Genomic DNA, 15,037 nt, shown 5'->3' with positions numbered 1-15,037 from the left:
TGTTTTCAGCATTCACCGAACTCCATTGCACAATGGGACTGTGCCCTGAGTTAGGTTGTCTCTGTCCTGGCGAAAACATACAGAATCATTATGGTAAAGTAAAATAATTACTTGCTCAAGTGCTTTGCAACCTGGGAACCTGGCATCTTCTGAAATGGAGGGATAAAAGTCTAGCGACCCTACAGAGCATGGAATACTTGTCAGGATCGCTCCTGCTACAAGTGCAGGGTACGCAGGAGTCAGGAGCAAACACTGGACTGCACTAAACCGAACGTGATCCATCCTCAGCTGGGGGTAGCGGTGAACCTGCTCGGGCATGCTGCAGGGCTGGGCATCCCCAGTGGGAGTACCCCTGCCTTTCCTCTGCCACCAACCAAGTGGCCAAATGGCTCTTTTTTTCCAGCACTGGAGAGGAAGGACCAGGATTTCTGTTTTATGTTTGCAGCTTGGAAAGAAACAGTTTATTTTCTAAGTAATTCAGGAGCAAAATGTTGATTGATGACTTTAATGAACAACCTGGTTTTGTAGCAACTAGCAACTCCATGTTTACATCAAGATACAAAGAAGTGAGAACTCAGTTACAGAAATTATTCATGTGCCTTCCAGACCTGTTTGCAGTAGAAATAGAAAAGTGTTGTTTTCCTTGCTCCAACATCGCTTTTCTGTACTCTTGCACAGATTAATGAGTAGTCAGTCTTCATTTTCGTAGCTTCTCTGTGTAAGTTACTAAAGAGTTTACTGGTTGTGCACAGCGCAGGAAGATTATTAAACCAGTTATTTCAGCCGTGTTAAAGCTCATGTGTGCTGCAGCCTACCTCTTTTTGCTTTAAAAGACAAACCTGGTGAGAATCAGCAGGCAGTGGGAGGGGCCGCTCCCTGTGCCAAAACCTTGGGAAAGGGGCTTTTTTTCCTTCTTGGCACCTATTCTGCATTGAGTTTTGTGACGGATGTCACAGATCAGCTGTGCATGGCTGTGCATCAGTTCACATGGCGGTGGGCTCTGCAACAAGCAGGACAGGGTTAAACTGGACCGCTCTCTCCATTTTCTGTAGTGTTTAAAAATAGCCCAGGCTTTTAAATCAATTCAGCATCATGCGGTAATAAACTAATAACACATTTCCTTTAGTGAAGTTGTCTCTGGCGTTTAGTCCCGTTCTGCAGAGGCTGGGCCTGAAAGAGATGAGGGGCTGGATGAAAGCCTTTTGGCACTGTTTACCTGTCCAGGCAGCAAGATCTTTCCAGGTTTTCCAGTGTGATAATTTAGCTCTGGCCAGTTCTTTCTCCAGTGCTGAAATGCCAACTCAAAAGCTGCAGTCTAGGCATGTGGCGTGTTTTTGCTGGGGGAATTTGTCATTTCCTCTCCTCTGGTATCTTTAGCTGTGAAAATCAAGAAGCCGATCAAGACCAAATTCCGCATGCCGGTGTTCAACTGGGTCGCCCTCAAACCCAACCAGATCAATGGGACGGTCTTCAATGAAATAGATGACGAAAGGATCCTGGAGGTATGAGTGCTGCTTGCTGCCTTCTGCTCCCACTTCTGTCCATAACACAAGTGAATATTGGTCATCGCAGCAATTGTGTTGGCAAATGGCTCATCCAGTGGCCCCTGGTGCCTAGTAGGTCAGCGTGAGTGCCTTGGTTGAGATTTAGGGATGGTAGCTGATAGTATTGATGGTAAAGGGTGCATACCTGTTGTGTGCATTTCTTTAAAACAGATGATCCAAGATGAGAATGATTTATTTTTTCCCAGCCTAAAATTGCTGATCAGTCTGTAGGAGTTAGGCTTGGGTGGTGGCTGCGTGCCAGGGAATGAAGCCTAAAGCAGCACAGAGCAGAGCTGAGCACGCAGGTCTTGCATGCTCCCTGTGCCCTGAAGACCCACGTGGCTGGATAAAGCACGAGTGCTAACATGAGTGTTTTCCTGAACTTTTGAATGTGTATAGGGCTGTTGGGGGTGGAGGCCAGATTTCCTGATCACTAACTCAGGAACGCATGGTGGTTACATCTGCAGCCCCTGATTGAAGTACTCTGTTATAGTCTCAGCCACCGCAAGGTTTTTATTGTAGTTCTGGCACGATATTAGGCAGCATGGGTTTTAGTGTTCACTGCAGGAGGGATAAATCGTTTTCTTTCCTTTTTAGGATTTAAATGTGGATGAATTTGAAGAAATATTTAAAACAAAAGCCCAAGGTCCAGCCATTGATCTTACTTCAAGCAAGCAAAAGATAACTCAGAAAGGGTCAAACAAAGTCACATTACTGGATGCCAACAGGGCGAAAAATCTTGCTATTACTTTAAGAAAAGCTGGAAAGACAGCAGATGAAATATGCAAAGCTATTCACGTGTAAGTAAAATACTTGTCAGCAAAGAAATCATATTCAAGATTTACTGTGATTTTGGTAAGTGGAATGGTTTTGAACTGGCAGTTGATGTAAATGTTTTTGCATCTGGAGAAAATCCATGAGTAAGGATGGAACCATTCTGAATTCCCAGAAATCAGATTCCCTTGAACAAAAATTAAAAACTTGCAGCTTTATGTCACTGTATCACTATTGAGGCTTATCAAATTAACACTTCTTTTATTAAAGAAGCTGATTCATATATATCCAGAGTATGCCATTGCCTACTGCATCTCTCGTTCTGTTTGCACAGTACTTTCTGTTACAGTGAACACTCAAAAGCCAGAGTATCAGAAAGAGGCAATTATTTTAGTTTTGCTCCATGAAGCACGAGTTTAGTCCAAGTGCACTGGAAGGTTTTGCATAGAATTAGGTTTATGTAATGGCCCCAGGCAGTGCCAAACCCCAATGCGATGCAGGTGTGTCCCATCCCATGCTGGTATGGACTGTTGCCTGCTGACTCCAGCAGGTCCTGGGGATGGAGCACAGGTGTACCTGCTCCTTGGGGCTGATCCTGAATCCATCCAGAAGCATTTAGTACTCGTGGCCATGACAAACATCTGCCATTTCTGCAGTAAGGAATATCTTCAAAGTTTGGATGCACAATTGTTACCTTTGGGCTGGTGAGGAGGGTGACCCAAACCTGCTGCGGATTGATGCAGGTTCAGCAGTTGGGGTTTATGGGGCTCTGGCCCAATTAAATAAAACTGCTGTTTGCTCCTCCCTTTCTTCTCTGATGAAAATTCTTTGGAATCAGAAACAGGGTGTCCAGCAGCACCATTCACATCAGCACAGTGACCTTGTTCACATCTTCATGTGCAGAGAGCTTTACATGCAGGACCATGCCCCCAAACCCAGCCAGGGCAACAAGAGCAGGAGTCAGTTCACAGCTTCTTCATAGTTTCTCATTGCTTTACTGACTCAGGCTAATGTGTAGCTGAGCAGTGTAGGAGGCAGAGCTGCCTTTAGCAGCTTTCTGTCTTCTTTTACTTTTCCATCATTTTGTGTAGAGCTTTGTCCTAACACCACTTTTTCTGGTTTGTTGTCACACAGGTTTGACCTGAAAACATTGCCAGTGGATTTTGTTGAATGCCTCATGCGGTTCCTGCCCACCGAGAACGAAGTGAAAGTGCTGCGGCTCTACGAGCGGGAAAGGAAGCCCATCGAGAACCTGTCCGACGAAGACCGGTTCATGATGCAGTTCAGCAAGATTGAGAGGCTGATGCAGAAGATGACCATCATGGCGTTTATAGGCAACTTCACAGAAAGCATCCAGATGCTGACCCCGGTGAGTGAGGGGCAACCTTGGGGACACTGGGGTGATGTGTGGGGTTCAGCCTCCGCCTAAAAGCTATGCTGCGTGGCACGGGTCAGCTTGTGGGGAGCGTTACAGGGTGTGGGGTGGTCAGTGAAGATTATCGAGATTTTGATTTTTCTAAGACAGGGAGATTGTTGTGGGGCAATTGCGAGTTCTGACAGGAACAGAATGAGAAACACACGAATGAAAAAGTGGTTTTCTAGCTATATTTTCATAAAGCAGTGACTCTGGTATCCCAGGGGCTGTTTGTATGGCAGCTGACAGCCTGGTCTGTTAGGGAAAGTTATCATCAGTGCTGGTCCGTGGGCTCTTTGAAGTGTGTACCGCTCAGCCTGATGCATTTTTCACACTCGTAAAGATTGAAATGTAAATATGGTTTTACCCAACCACATCTGAGTGTAGTAAATCTGTGGTGCAAATGAATTGTTGGAAATCCTGATGTGTCAGGGCAGGATAACAATCGTGCTAGGGCCCACAAGATGCATGAAAAACAAGAGGGTTTTTTCAGGGTTTTTTAGATTTTAATTTTACTCTTGGGTTGGATGTGCATTAACCAAAGCACTTCCTGTCTTTACCTGCAGCAACTTCATGCAATAATAGCTGCATCTGTCTCCATAAAGTCATCCCAAAAGCTTAAGAAAATACTGGAGGTAGGTGTGATTTTACATACGTTCAATGGCTCCATCACTCACTGGTGTGTCCCCTTACATGTACCAAAACAGTACATGGATGCTGACATACGAGCTCTCTTTCCAGAGGTTTCTGAAGTACCATGCATTTGTCCTGAAAATTCATCCTCTGTTCTGTTTCATCTTGGCAGATAATCTTGGCTCTTGGAAACTACATGAACAGCAGTAAACGGGGAGCTGTGTATGGATTTAAGCTACAGAGTTTAGACCTGGTAAGTAAACCAGAGGAGCCTTTTGGGCACCAGGTGGGAACATGTTTCATGTACATGGTGAGTGGCTTCTGTGGGGACGTGGTGAAGGCAGAGCGTGGCAGCAGGCAAGGCACTCCCTGCCGGGGGTGTTAAGTTTGCTTTGCTTATTGTTGTTTTGAGGGGCTGCTTAGAAGGCAGCACATGTCTTCAAAGGCTCTGCAGACCACAGCTTGAAAACCACCTCCTAAACAGCTAAATGAACTTTTACAGCCATGCCTATCATATGGAGAAGCTCTGGCTGAGTCACTTTGCTTGGAGCCTTCTGTACCTCCACCCAGCAATCTCTTTGCCTTTTCTCCCCAGCTCCTAGAAACAAAGTCAACAGACCGAAAGCAGACTCTGCTGCACTATATTTCTAATGTGGTCAAGGAGAAGTACCAGCACGTATCCCTTTTTTACAATGAACTTCATTACGTGGAGAAGGCTGCTGCAGGTACTGTGACCCTCCTGTCCCTGGTGAGCGGTCGTGGCATGCATGCCATGCAAGGGACTTCACAGCACACCATGCGTGGGCTGTGGGGGCTCTTCTTGGTGGGGAATTGTTCAAGCTGTAGCTTCAGGCACTTGCACAGCAGGAGTGATGCAGCATTTTTGTTTCATTTCCCAGTGTCTCTTGAAAATGTCCTCTTGGATGTGAAGGAGCTGCAGAGAGGCCTGGATCTGACAAAGCGCGAGTACACCATGCATGACCACAACACGATGCTGAAGGAGTTCATTCAGAACAATGAAGGGAAGCTAAAGAAACTGCAGGATGATGCCAAAATAGCCCAGGTATTTCTTTATTCTCAGGGGTTGAAGAGAGGGTGTGAGTGACACAGTAGCAGCATGTCACTGCAAGGGATGTGCTTTATATATACAGCAGGGATGAGAAGGTGCAGCAATGTTAGAATCGTAGAATGGTTTGTGTTCAAGTGCTAGATGTAGATGTGCTGGTCTGAGCCGGGGTTTCATATGCAGATGAAATCTAGATCCCTTATGCTGAATACTGCAGTAGTGGATTGTGAGTTTATCTGGAAATACATGCTGTGCAGTAGATCTGTGCTTTTTGTAGGATGCCTTTGATGATGCTGTGAAGTACTTCGGGGAGAATCCCAAGACGACACCCCCCTCGGTCTTTTTCCCAGTGTTTGTCCGGTTTGTGAAGGCCTACAAGGTAAACAGGAGCATCCTCCTCTTCTGTCCTTCCAAACCCAATTTGGTACCTGCACTGCTCCGGGCTCCCAACAAAACAGCTTATGGCTCCCTCTAGCTTTGATGCAATGTAAGTTATCCCTGACAGCACGGCAACAACAGCCTGAGGCAGCAGAAATAGTTGTTTTGGGATTATTTTCAGGGCTGAAAGACAACATGGCTGTCATAGATACTGGAGGAATCCTCAGAATGTCTGAGTGGCTGCAGCTTACACCTTTAACACTGAATATGTGCCTTTTGAGACTGGGGGAGGATGGTTTGTGCAACCTAGGAAGGTCTCTCCCAGCCTAGTGTTTTCAGACTGTGTTGAGAGGCAGCTAAATTGCTGCACCTGATCTTTCTTCCTTGGAAAGCCCCATGGTAGCAAGTGATAATGTTACTCATTTGTAATTTTTAGGTTCCCTATAGCAATTGAAAGCTATAACCTCTGTTTTTTTGTAATAAATAGCAAGCAGAAGAAGAGAATGAGTTGAGAAAAAAGCAGGAACAGGCCTTAATGGAAAAACTTATGGAGCAGGAAGCATTGATGGAGCAACAGGACCAAAAGGTAAGAAACAGGTACATCTTAACTAGCAGGAGCCATCTCGTGTTTTTCCAGAAAGTTAAGAAACCTGTCCTGGGTTCAGCTATAGCAGTCATTTTTCTCCTGCTTAGTAGCTGGTGCAGTGCTGTGTTTTTTAACTTTCAGCCTGGGAACAACGCTGATAACACCGATGTTTTTAGTTGTTGCTAAGTAATGTTTATTCCAACCAAGGACTTTCTCAGTCTCATGCTTTGCCAGGGAGGAGGGGAAGCCGGGAGGAAGCAGAGACAGGACACCTGACCCAAACTAGCCAAAGGGGTATTCCATACCACAGCACGTCATGCCCAGTATATAAACCGGGGGGACTTACCTGGAAGGCCCAGATCACTGCTCGGGTCGGGCTGGGTATCGGTCGGCGGGTGGTGAGCAATTGTATCCTCTCCCCTTGTTATTTCACTAATCGTTATTATCATTGGTGGTAGCAGTAGTGGTTTTGTGTTATACCTTAGTTGCGGGACTGCTCTTATCTCAACCCGTGGGAGTTACATTCTTCCCATTCTCCTCCCCATCCCTCCGGGAGCGGGGGGAGGAAGAAGGGGGGGAGGGGGGAGTGAGCGAGCGGCTGTGTGGTTCTGAGTTACCGGCTGGGCTCAAACCACAACAAAACCTCAGCTTTGCATAAGAAATTTAGTTGCCCAACTTTCAGTTCCCTAGAAATAGGGACTCTGGATGTTTTCTTCTTACATGGAGAGAACTGAAATAAGCTAAAAGAGTTATGGTGTATGGTTCTGCTACTTTTGAAGTCTGCAAAATTAAGAAAAACTGAATAGACAGAAAGTCATCTCGTCCACACTGCCATTAGCTAAACTTCATTCTTCTCTGGCTTTCTATCTGTTAAAATCCTCCGGGTGTTCAGTGTGCAGAGCCTCCCATTGCTTACTGGGGCAAGGAACAATCCTCCCCAGTCCTAACCGGGCAGAGCTTGGTGGCAGGACTGAGCTCCACGTTACTGTTTTATAGCTATTTTCCTGACCTTTTTTTTTTTTTTTTGAGGTAACATTTCAGATGTGCTGGAGTTTCCCATGGCTCTAAACCAGCCACTTTGTCAGCTGCTGCTGCTTCCAGCAGCTGTTGTTGGGATCTTTAATTCCAGCCAAGCTTTTTCCCTCAGAAGGAAAGCTTGTTCTCCTTATTCTCCTAATGCTTTTCAGGGGTGAGAGCTCAAAGCTCCAGTTCCAAGTGCTGAGAAGGCCTGGAAGTAGGCTACAAATGTAAGAAGCTTGGCAACCAGGTTAACTTGTGACTCTGTCCATCCTCCTGGGATGTGAGCTGACTGCCATGTTTTCCTGGTCTTGCAAAATTGGGCAGAAAACTGGCAGTTGCTGTTGTCAGTCACCAGTTGCAGTGCAATCACCTGGTGTTTCACATTCAGGAAAAGAGAAACGGGATAGCTGGAGGTCAGTCCTTACAAATCCTCTCTTCTTTTCTTTCAGTCTCCTTCACATAAAACAAAGAGACAGCAGCAAGAGCTGATTGCAGAGCTCAGGCGGCGGCAAGTCAAGGATAACAGACATGTATACGAAGGGAAGGACGGTGCTATTGAAGATATTATAACAGGTAACCACGTTTTGTTCTGTAATCTCAGGGGCCCTTTCACAAAGGATAAAAATGTGTATCTGCCTAGTAGCTGTTGTAAATGCTTCCTGTACTTCTTGAAAAACCATTACTCGAGCTTAGGACAGTGTTTATATGATGTGAAGCAAGTATAGAAACCTTTGCTAATGGTATATAACAAACCAACCCAGTAACCTGCCTTCAGGTGTCCGATGCCAGTGCTGTGTGCACAGACCTCAGACACACGCTTGATTTCTTAGTTCTTCTCTTTCAGCATGTGGGTTGTACATGTTCTGTGATCTTTAGAGTAGCCAGCTCAGTGCCTCATCTCAGCAGACGCTCCGGTGGGGATATGCATGCTGTGCAGATCTTTCCCAGAAACCTTTTTTCCCCATAAATGGAATGAATGACAGATGTTTAACATTATTAAGAGCCTACATTTTCATTAAAATGTACTAACAGTAATTGCACCACATTATTGCACAGTTACAGCAAATCATTTAGTCAAACCGGAATGATTTATGACCCTAAACTGCTTCTGGTTTTACTGCTTCTCAGACTGGTAGGCAAAGTCCACACCGATGCCAACCGAGGGCCGGAGGTAGAGGTGCGGAACCCACTGTTGTAGCCCAACACAGTCAGGACTGTGGTGCCAATATTTGCTGATAAAAAGAGCCACCTTCTAAACTGCATTCTGCTCAGGAATCAGATAATTTTTAGTTTATACAGCTGCTCTGATTGCAGTACTTTACTGATTTTACTGCATATTCTTCACCTGTGGTGTGGAAGGAACATGATTTTAACACTTCAGTAGCTTAACAGTCATTTTTTGCCACAGAAGCTCAAAAAAAGCTCATTGGGTAGGATTTTCTTGGCTCCTGCTCCCGAAAGTTTTTCCTGTAGGAGGACAGGAGAACTGTTTTACCACTGACTAGGGAAAGCCAGGGAATTTTTGCCCAACTAGATGACAGGGCTGACATGCTTGAAGCTTTCACAACTCTTTTTAACCTTGATTAATAGCTTCCTAAGATACTATTCTTTATTTAAAGGGCAGAGTTGCTGTAAGATCTAATCTGTTACTGCTTCTACAACTCCTGCAGGCTCCTGGAAGCTTGGTTAATTGGTAAAGTGGTTCTCCTGCTCTGTGGGAGAAACAGGTTGTGTGGCGCAAGACCATGCGCATTCAAAAGGCAGTCCAGTGGGGGGAGTGCCCCCCAGACTAATAATAAAATAATAATAAAAGTTAGGCACAAAAAGTCAGGTAGGACCGAGGTCAGGTGAATACGGCCCATGAGATCTCTGTTAGTGGTATGGAAATGATCAAAAGTGTTGTTCTAAACTGGACAGTGCCTCATCAGATGCACAGGAAAGCTCTGCTGATGCACAGCACAGCTCTGTCTAACACCACACTGTTTTCTGGAGCACATTTAGCAGCAGTCTCTCAAACTGATTGAAAATGATGTAATATAAGAAATACTTACTCAAAGACTTGCAACTGCCTCGTTGAAAGCCTGCTGAAGTGCAGTGCTATTAGACAGCTGGTTGGAACATGTAAAACTGTCCCCGGGTGTCCGTAACCGAGCACTAACACTGTACTAATGCGATAGATCCGCTTCTCACGGCTCTGTTTGTCTGTTTGGCTGTTATTCCCATGCAGTGCTGAAGACTGTGCCCTTTACCGCTCGAACCGCCAAGCGGGGCTCTCGGTTTTTCTGCGAACCTGTTCTCACTGAGGAATTCCATTACTAAACTATTCCTTTTTCACATCTGATGCTCTTAGAAAAAAGAAAGGTTGCTGTAGATTTTTGACACTTCTCCATTTGTACGGATCTCAGCCAGGATCATGTGAATGTTGAGTGTATAGTAATGTCCAGCGTCCACCTGAAGTTGTATTTATGTCACCTCTGTTGCATGTCTATGTTTCAGTAACTTTTTATTCCATCCCATCAACTTTGCGCTTGATGCTTTTGGCCATCCTTGTGTTTCAAAGGCATCTCTCGCCCTCATGACAAATACCATAGAACAGCAAGTGGTGGAAGTCACAACAGATGTGGTGCAGGTTTCCTACAGTTCCCAAGACTTAGGAGATCAAATGCAGTCAAAAAGTGACAGTTCACTTGGCTTTTCTATGTCATCTCTTCTGGCCTACACATCTTTCTCTGTCTGCCAGTCTGCCGGTGTAAAATGCATGCAATACGTCAGCTGTATGCCAAAGCAAAATTACGGGCAGCATGAACTAAGTGGGACTTTCTTGGGGCTGGCTTTCTGGCTTGGAAGGGTTGTCTGTAATAACCTGCGTCCTCTGCGAGGAGTGTTGCGTTTTAGACTTCTTAACCAGCATGTCTGTCTGCATGTGAGATACAGGATAAAACAAACAGCATGAAATCTTCTCTCATTTGGTCACATCCATAATTAACTCTTTTCAGTTCCATGCCAACTTGATCTAAAGAAAATCAGAAGCGTGCACTGAGTGCTAACCAGTTCCAATTCACTTGGACTTTGGGCAGTGCTGGGGTTGGCCTCGGTATGTGAACCACAGGGGAGAGAGAAGGAGCAGAGCTGGGAAAACACTTTGGTACATGCCAGAACTGCAGAAATGATGACAATGAAAAACTTGACATGGAACTGAGCAGTTTACATCGTGTGGTGTAAAGTGTAAGAAGGGTGTGTTTAACCCAGCATGTCTGTTAACACTGTTGTCTTGAATTAAGGACTCCGTGGCTTAAGAAGACAACAGTGTTTCACTTCTGCGATATGTATTCTTATGAATGCTTCTAATAAAATTGCAAACTATAATCAGCTCAACGGTTATTTGCTCTTTCAAGTTAATTGCTGTATTATCTTCCTGGAGCCAATCTTCAAAGCAGCTTGGAATTTGGTTAGCGAGAGGCGAGGGTGGCCCTCCTGTCCTTTCCCCTCTGTGTCTAACCTCCTCTCGTAGCCTTGGCCTCCCCCCTCCTGCTCTGTTGGCTAACGTGCCTGGGAGTTTTGAATGCTGAGTTGACTTGCTCTTCATTTTCCATCCCATTTTTTACTTAACCATCATTTTGTGTTTTGTTTTGTTTTTTTGTTGTTTTTTTTTTCTGTTTAGCCCTAAAGAAGAATAATATCACTAAATTTCCAAATGTTCACTCGAGGGTAAGGATTTCTTCTAGCACACCGGTGGTGGAGGATACACAGAGCTGGCAAGCATCACTTTTTACTTAGCTTCCTCCTCTCTCTGTCTGCCAGACAGCCTGTTGGTAGATGTGGCTAAGCGTAATACTGGTGAGAGCCTAAAGGCCAGTGGAGACCAGGGCCATTTATTTTCACCTTCTGTGGTGCAGGGGATCCACAGGCCATTGGCTGGGGACTGTCTTCACGCTCTTTCCATTTTGGCCCTTTCTCTTCCCAGTTTAGCCTGAGGTAGGCAGTCTTGTCCCCCGGTTGTTTCAGACCCACATTAGCCCTGAATACTCTGCTGCCCCTGTCCTGGCCCTGCTACAGCCATTGAACAGGGCAGGAGTGGTGGACAGCCATCAGCTTGGAGCGTGGAGATGGGAGAGGGCAGCCTCGAACAAAGGCGCCGTCTGCTGGGTACACCAAGAGCTGAGAAGTCTGGGAGCTGTATTTAAGTCAAGGCATAAGTCATCCAGGAAATTGGAGGGAGGGTTTGCCCAGTCCAATGCAGAAGAAAAACCAAACCAAAACAACCCCCCCAAAACCATTTAAGGGCTTTTCCCAGTCCAACACAAATTTCTTTTCCAGCTTAAATTAGTCTTCAGGTGTCCCAAATGTGCTTATTATAGCATAGCCAGACATGTAACAGCACATGTAACGGGCTTTCACCAATGTGTCCATCTCCAGCTTCCTCCACTGTTCAGTCCATTGCATGTTCCATGTCACCTCTTCTTCCCTCTGAGCTCCCACCTCCCAACAGCAGCAGCAGCAGGGTGGGTTGAGGAGGAGGGAGGGGGTTGGCTGTTCTGCTGCAGCCTGGCAAGATGGTGCCAGTGGGGCAGGACAGCAGCTGGAGCTTTGCAAGCCAGTTGCAGCTGCCCTCTCTTAGATAAATGGGTACATAGGGATTGTAGATCTACTCTGTGATGCTAAACACTTGCACCATTGTATAATGGGTCACACATCTCCAGTGTGTCACACGTCATCCTGCCTTAGAAATCCCCTTCAGCGCACACTGATGTTTGAGAAGCTGTGTGAAGGACCAAGGCATACATCAGGCAAATTTCAATCGATGTTGCCTTTCTGACTGACGTTAACAACAGTAGCGGCCCCTGGGTGGGGAGACGGTCAGACTAACCTGTCGGTATAACTCCAGTTAGTTTGCCAGCATTTTGGCACATTTCACCAGTATTACCTGCTGCTTGGGGGCGTAGTAAAAGGGCACGTCAGTATTTGCTCACTTCTGCTCTGGTTGGGGTGAAGTCCCTTCTCCTGTTCCTACACAAGCTGCTTTGATTGGCTTCCAGCAGGACTTTTCCTTGTCTAGACTGCGTGTGTGTGTGTGTGCGTGCATGGGGCGAGCCGTGCGTGTTCACGAACACCACTTTCCTCTCCGCAGATCTTAGAAACCAGCCGTACCGACGGGCCGACGCGGTGAGGAGAAGCGTCAGGCGGCGCTTCGATGATCAGAACTTGCGCTCTGCAAACGGTGCTGAAATAACGATGTGAGCTGGAGGCCTGCAGGTGTCAAGGAAAGGGGGTGCTTGCATGATACCTTATCCGTGTCAGCTCTATGTTCTGCCACTCACTCACAGCCTGGGGAACGGTAAAATTTACTTTCTAAGGGGCTCAAAGACCTAGAAAATGCATAGGAACGTCAGCGATGGGCTCTCCACTCAACCATAGCTAACAAGTGCCTAAAATTGAAGTACCTGCTCAAATTAATCAAAGCAATAGGACTTGATTTGATTGGGTATCTTTTTACACCAATACATTATTCAGTATTTTTAACCAAAATGTAAAATACGTGTTGTTCTGGGTGTTTGGTTTGGTTATATAAAAATTTAGTGACTGGTCTCCTGTGGACCTGACCTGCATCCTGACTGGTTGTAAACAGGGAATACCTGGATGTGCTCTGCTTTTGAATGCATTCCTGTGCTGTCCACCGAGGGGTTAACCTTGGCTTCAGCTGCACTTACTGGCTTTTTCCTTTAAAAAAAAAAAAAACAAAACCCAAAAAAAAAAGGGAAGACATTTAAGGGCTTTCTGTATGTAATATGGAATTAGTTCCAGGAAGAGACCTGTACCTTTTCCCACCACAAGAGTTGGTGCCACCATAGTTAGGCTGTGCTACCATGTACGTCAGTGAGCACCAGGTGTGCAGCGAGCAGACACGAATCTTCATCTCGCAGCTGCAGTGGTTGTGGTGTGCAGTGCGGGGCTGAGGCCTTGGAGATGCTGGAGGGCAAACGCGAGTGCACAGCGTGAGGAGGGTGGCGAAGGCTCTCTAGCTAGCGTCAGCTTTGGAATAACTGTATTTATTAATTAGCACTAAGGTATTAACATCTCAATAATCAGTATTAGGGATTCTGAAGACTGTCGCAGTTCAGTTCCTGGCGCAGAGAACCATCCTGTGCCCTGCCCTGTGGGATTAACACCCTGCTCCAATGCCAAGTTCCCTGCACAATCTGGTTCAAATTCCCCACTAAGGATCCGTTGGTCAGCGAAGGGAAGCCCAGCCTAAAAATCCTGGTAGGTTTTAGGTTCTACGTTGCTTTTTAAAGATAAAAGGGACGTGAGAGTGACTGTAGCCACCCGATGCACCCCGCACTGCTGGTCTGCACCAGAATCCCCGAGCAGCAAGACGAAGCCGAGCTCGTGCCGGCAGGGCACACCATCGTCTCACACGTAAAGAACTGGACTGAACTGAACTGAACTTCCCGACATACGTTTTGCTTACAGCTTACCTTGCCTGGTCTCATCGCATCAATATGTTAATTGTAAAATTTACTGTATAGTATTTAACCACTGAATTTCTTTTTCTTTTATGTTGTGCTTACGTGAACCACTGGTGAAGGTCCCATTTTTTTTCTTGGATAATGTGTAGTTATATGATAATCTGTTTTTAAATGTACAGATATTTTGCTACAGAATTGGTGCAGTTTTTTATGGTTTTTACACTTCTCTTTTATTCCCACTTTAGCCTCTGGGTAATATTGTAAATATTGTTTAAAAAAAAAAATGCATCAGCCTGTGCTATACAATCTGAATGTTATTTTAACTTATAGTTTTTGTTTTTATATTTAACTAAATGGACAGTTTGGGGCTCAAAGTTACCACATTGACCTCTGCTTACCTATTTACAGGAAGTTTACTTTAAAAACTGCCACCTTCTTGCATTTACAGCAACGTGTACTTGACATGCTAAAGAGAACATGCCAAACTGCCTCTTTCTTCACGGGCAGTGACAGAAGAGTATTTTAATCTGCATAAGAAAATTTGACAGTTAATTTAATCGTTAGACAAAGGGTTCAAAGCACTTGCTCTCACATTCTTAAGCTCGACGGTCATTTTTTAATTGAAAGCAAAAATTATCATACAACTAGAATATAATGCTGGCATGTTCTCTTTAATATTTTTCTAGTAATAGACCTGCTTCTTAGCAATATTAGAAGTGTTTTATAAAAGCAGTTCATGTTACTTTCCTGGTCGGTTCCTGGCATAAGATCAAATAAACTATTTACACTACTACACGGTAATCCAGAGGGGTTTTTTGGGCCACTTTCAAGTTTTTTTCACAAATGGTGGCATGTGCCAGGTGACTGCTGGGGCAGAAGTGACTGTACTGACACTGCAGTATGATTTTTTGGGGCCGTTGGAGGTGGGGGAGGAAGGGAAGACACTCCCCGGGCACCTCTCCCACCCAGTGGGACCCCGAAGTTCACTTCCTGACCTCCACCAGCAGTGATAAACGCTGGAAATAATGCTCCAGGTCATTCACACCTTCATCAGTTCACCCTTGGCAACAGCACAGCTGGGCTCACAGGAGGCTGAGGGGATGAATTCCAGATCCCTGTTCAAGGCCTGCTGTGAGACACCAGGCGCTGGAATCC

The 15,037-nt window shown here is 45.5% G+C and overlaps 1 protein-coding gene across 8 annotated transcripts in view; it reads left to right on the top strand.

The window, feature by feature from the left end:
* The window catches only part of FMNL2 (formin like 2), a 144,823-nt gene extending 130,148 nt beyond the window's left edge, over positions 1-14,675 (top strand). For 2 of the 8 annotated variants that reach the window (XM_030486178.1, XM_030486175.1), the window contains 12 exons: positions 1,378-1,502; positions 2,142-2,344; positions 3,453-3,687; positions 4,299-4,367; positions 4,538-4,618; positions 4,961-5,090; positions 5,265-5,428; positions 5,709-5,810; positions 6,297-6,395; positions 7,865-7,988; positions 11,077-11,170; positions 12,544-14,675. In XM_030486178.1, coding sequence (XP_030342038.1) covers positions 1,378-1,502; positions 2,142-2,344; positions 3,453-3,687; positions 4,299-4,367; positions 4,538-4,618; positions 4,961-5,090; positions 5,265-5,428; positions 5,709-5,810; positions 6,297-6,395; positions 7,865-7,988; positions 11,077-11,170; position 12,544 — 1,427 coding nt within the window. In that variant the 3' untranslated portion in view covers positions 12,545-14,675. Of the gene's footprint in view, positions 1-1,377; positions 1,503-2,141; positions 2,345-3,452; positions 3,688-4,298; positions 4,368-4,537; positions 4,619-4,960; positions 5,091-5,264; positions 5,429-5,708; positions 5,811-6,296; positions 6,396-7,864; positions 7,989-9,642; positions 9,808-11,076; positions 11,171-12,543 lie in introns of all 8 variants that reach the window. The other 6 variants (XM_030486179.1, XM_030486176.1, XM_030486177.1 and 3 more) reach the window with 4 other exon arrangements.
* Positions 14,676-15,037: the final 362 nt, after the last annotated feature.

This window comes from Strigops habroptila, chromosome 5 (assembly GCF_004027225.2).
Source record: "Strigops habroptila isolate Jane chromosome 5, bStrHab1.2.pri, whole genome shotgun sequence".
Classification (NCBI taxonomy): Eukaryota; Metazoa; Chordata; class Aves; order Psittaciformes; family Psittacidae; genus Strigops; species Strigops habroptila.
This window is presented reverse-complemented; position numbering and strand designations above follow the sequence as displayed.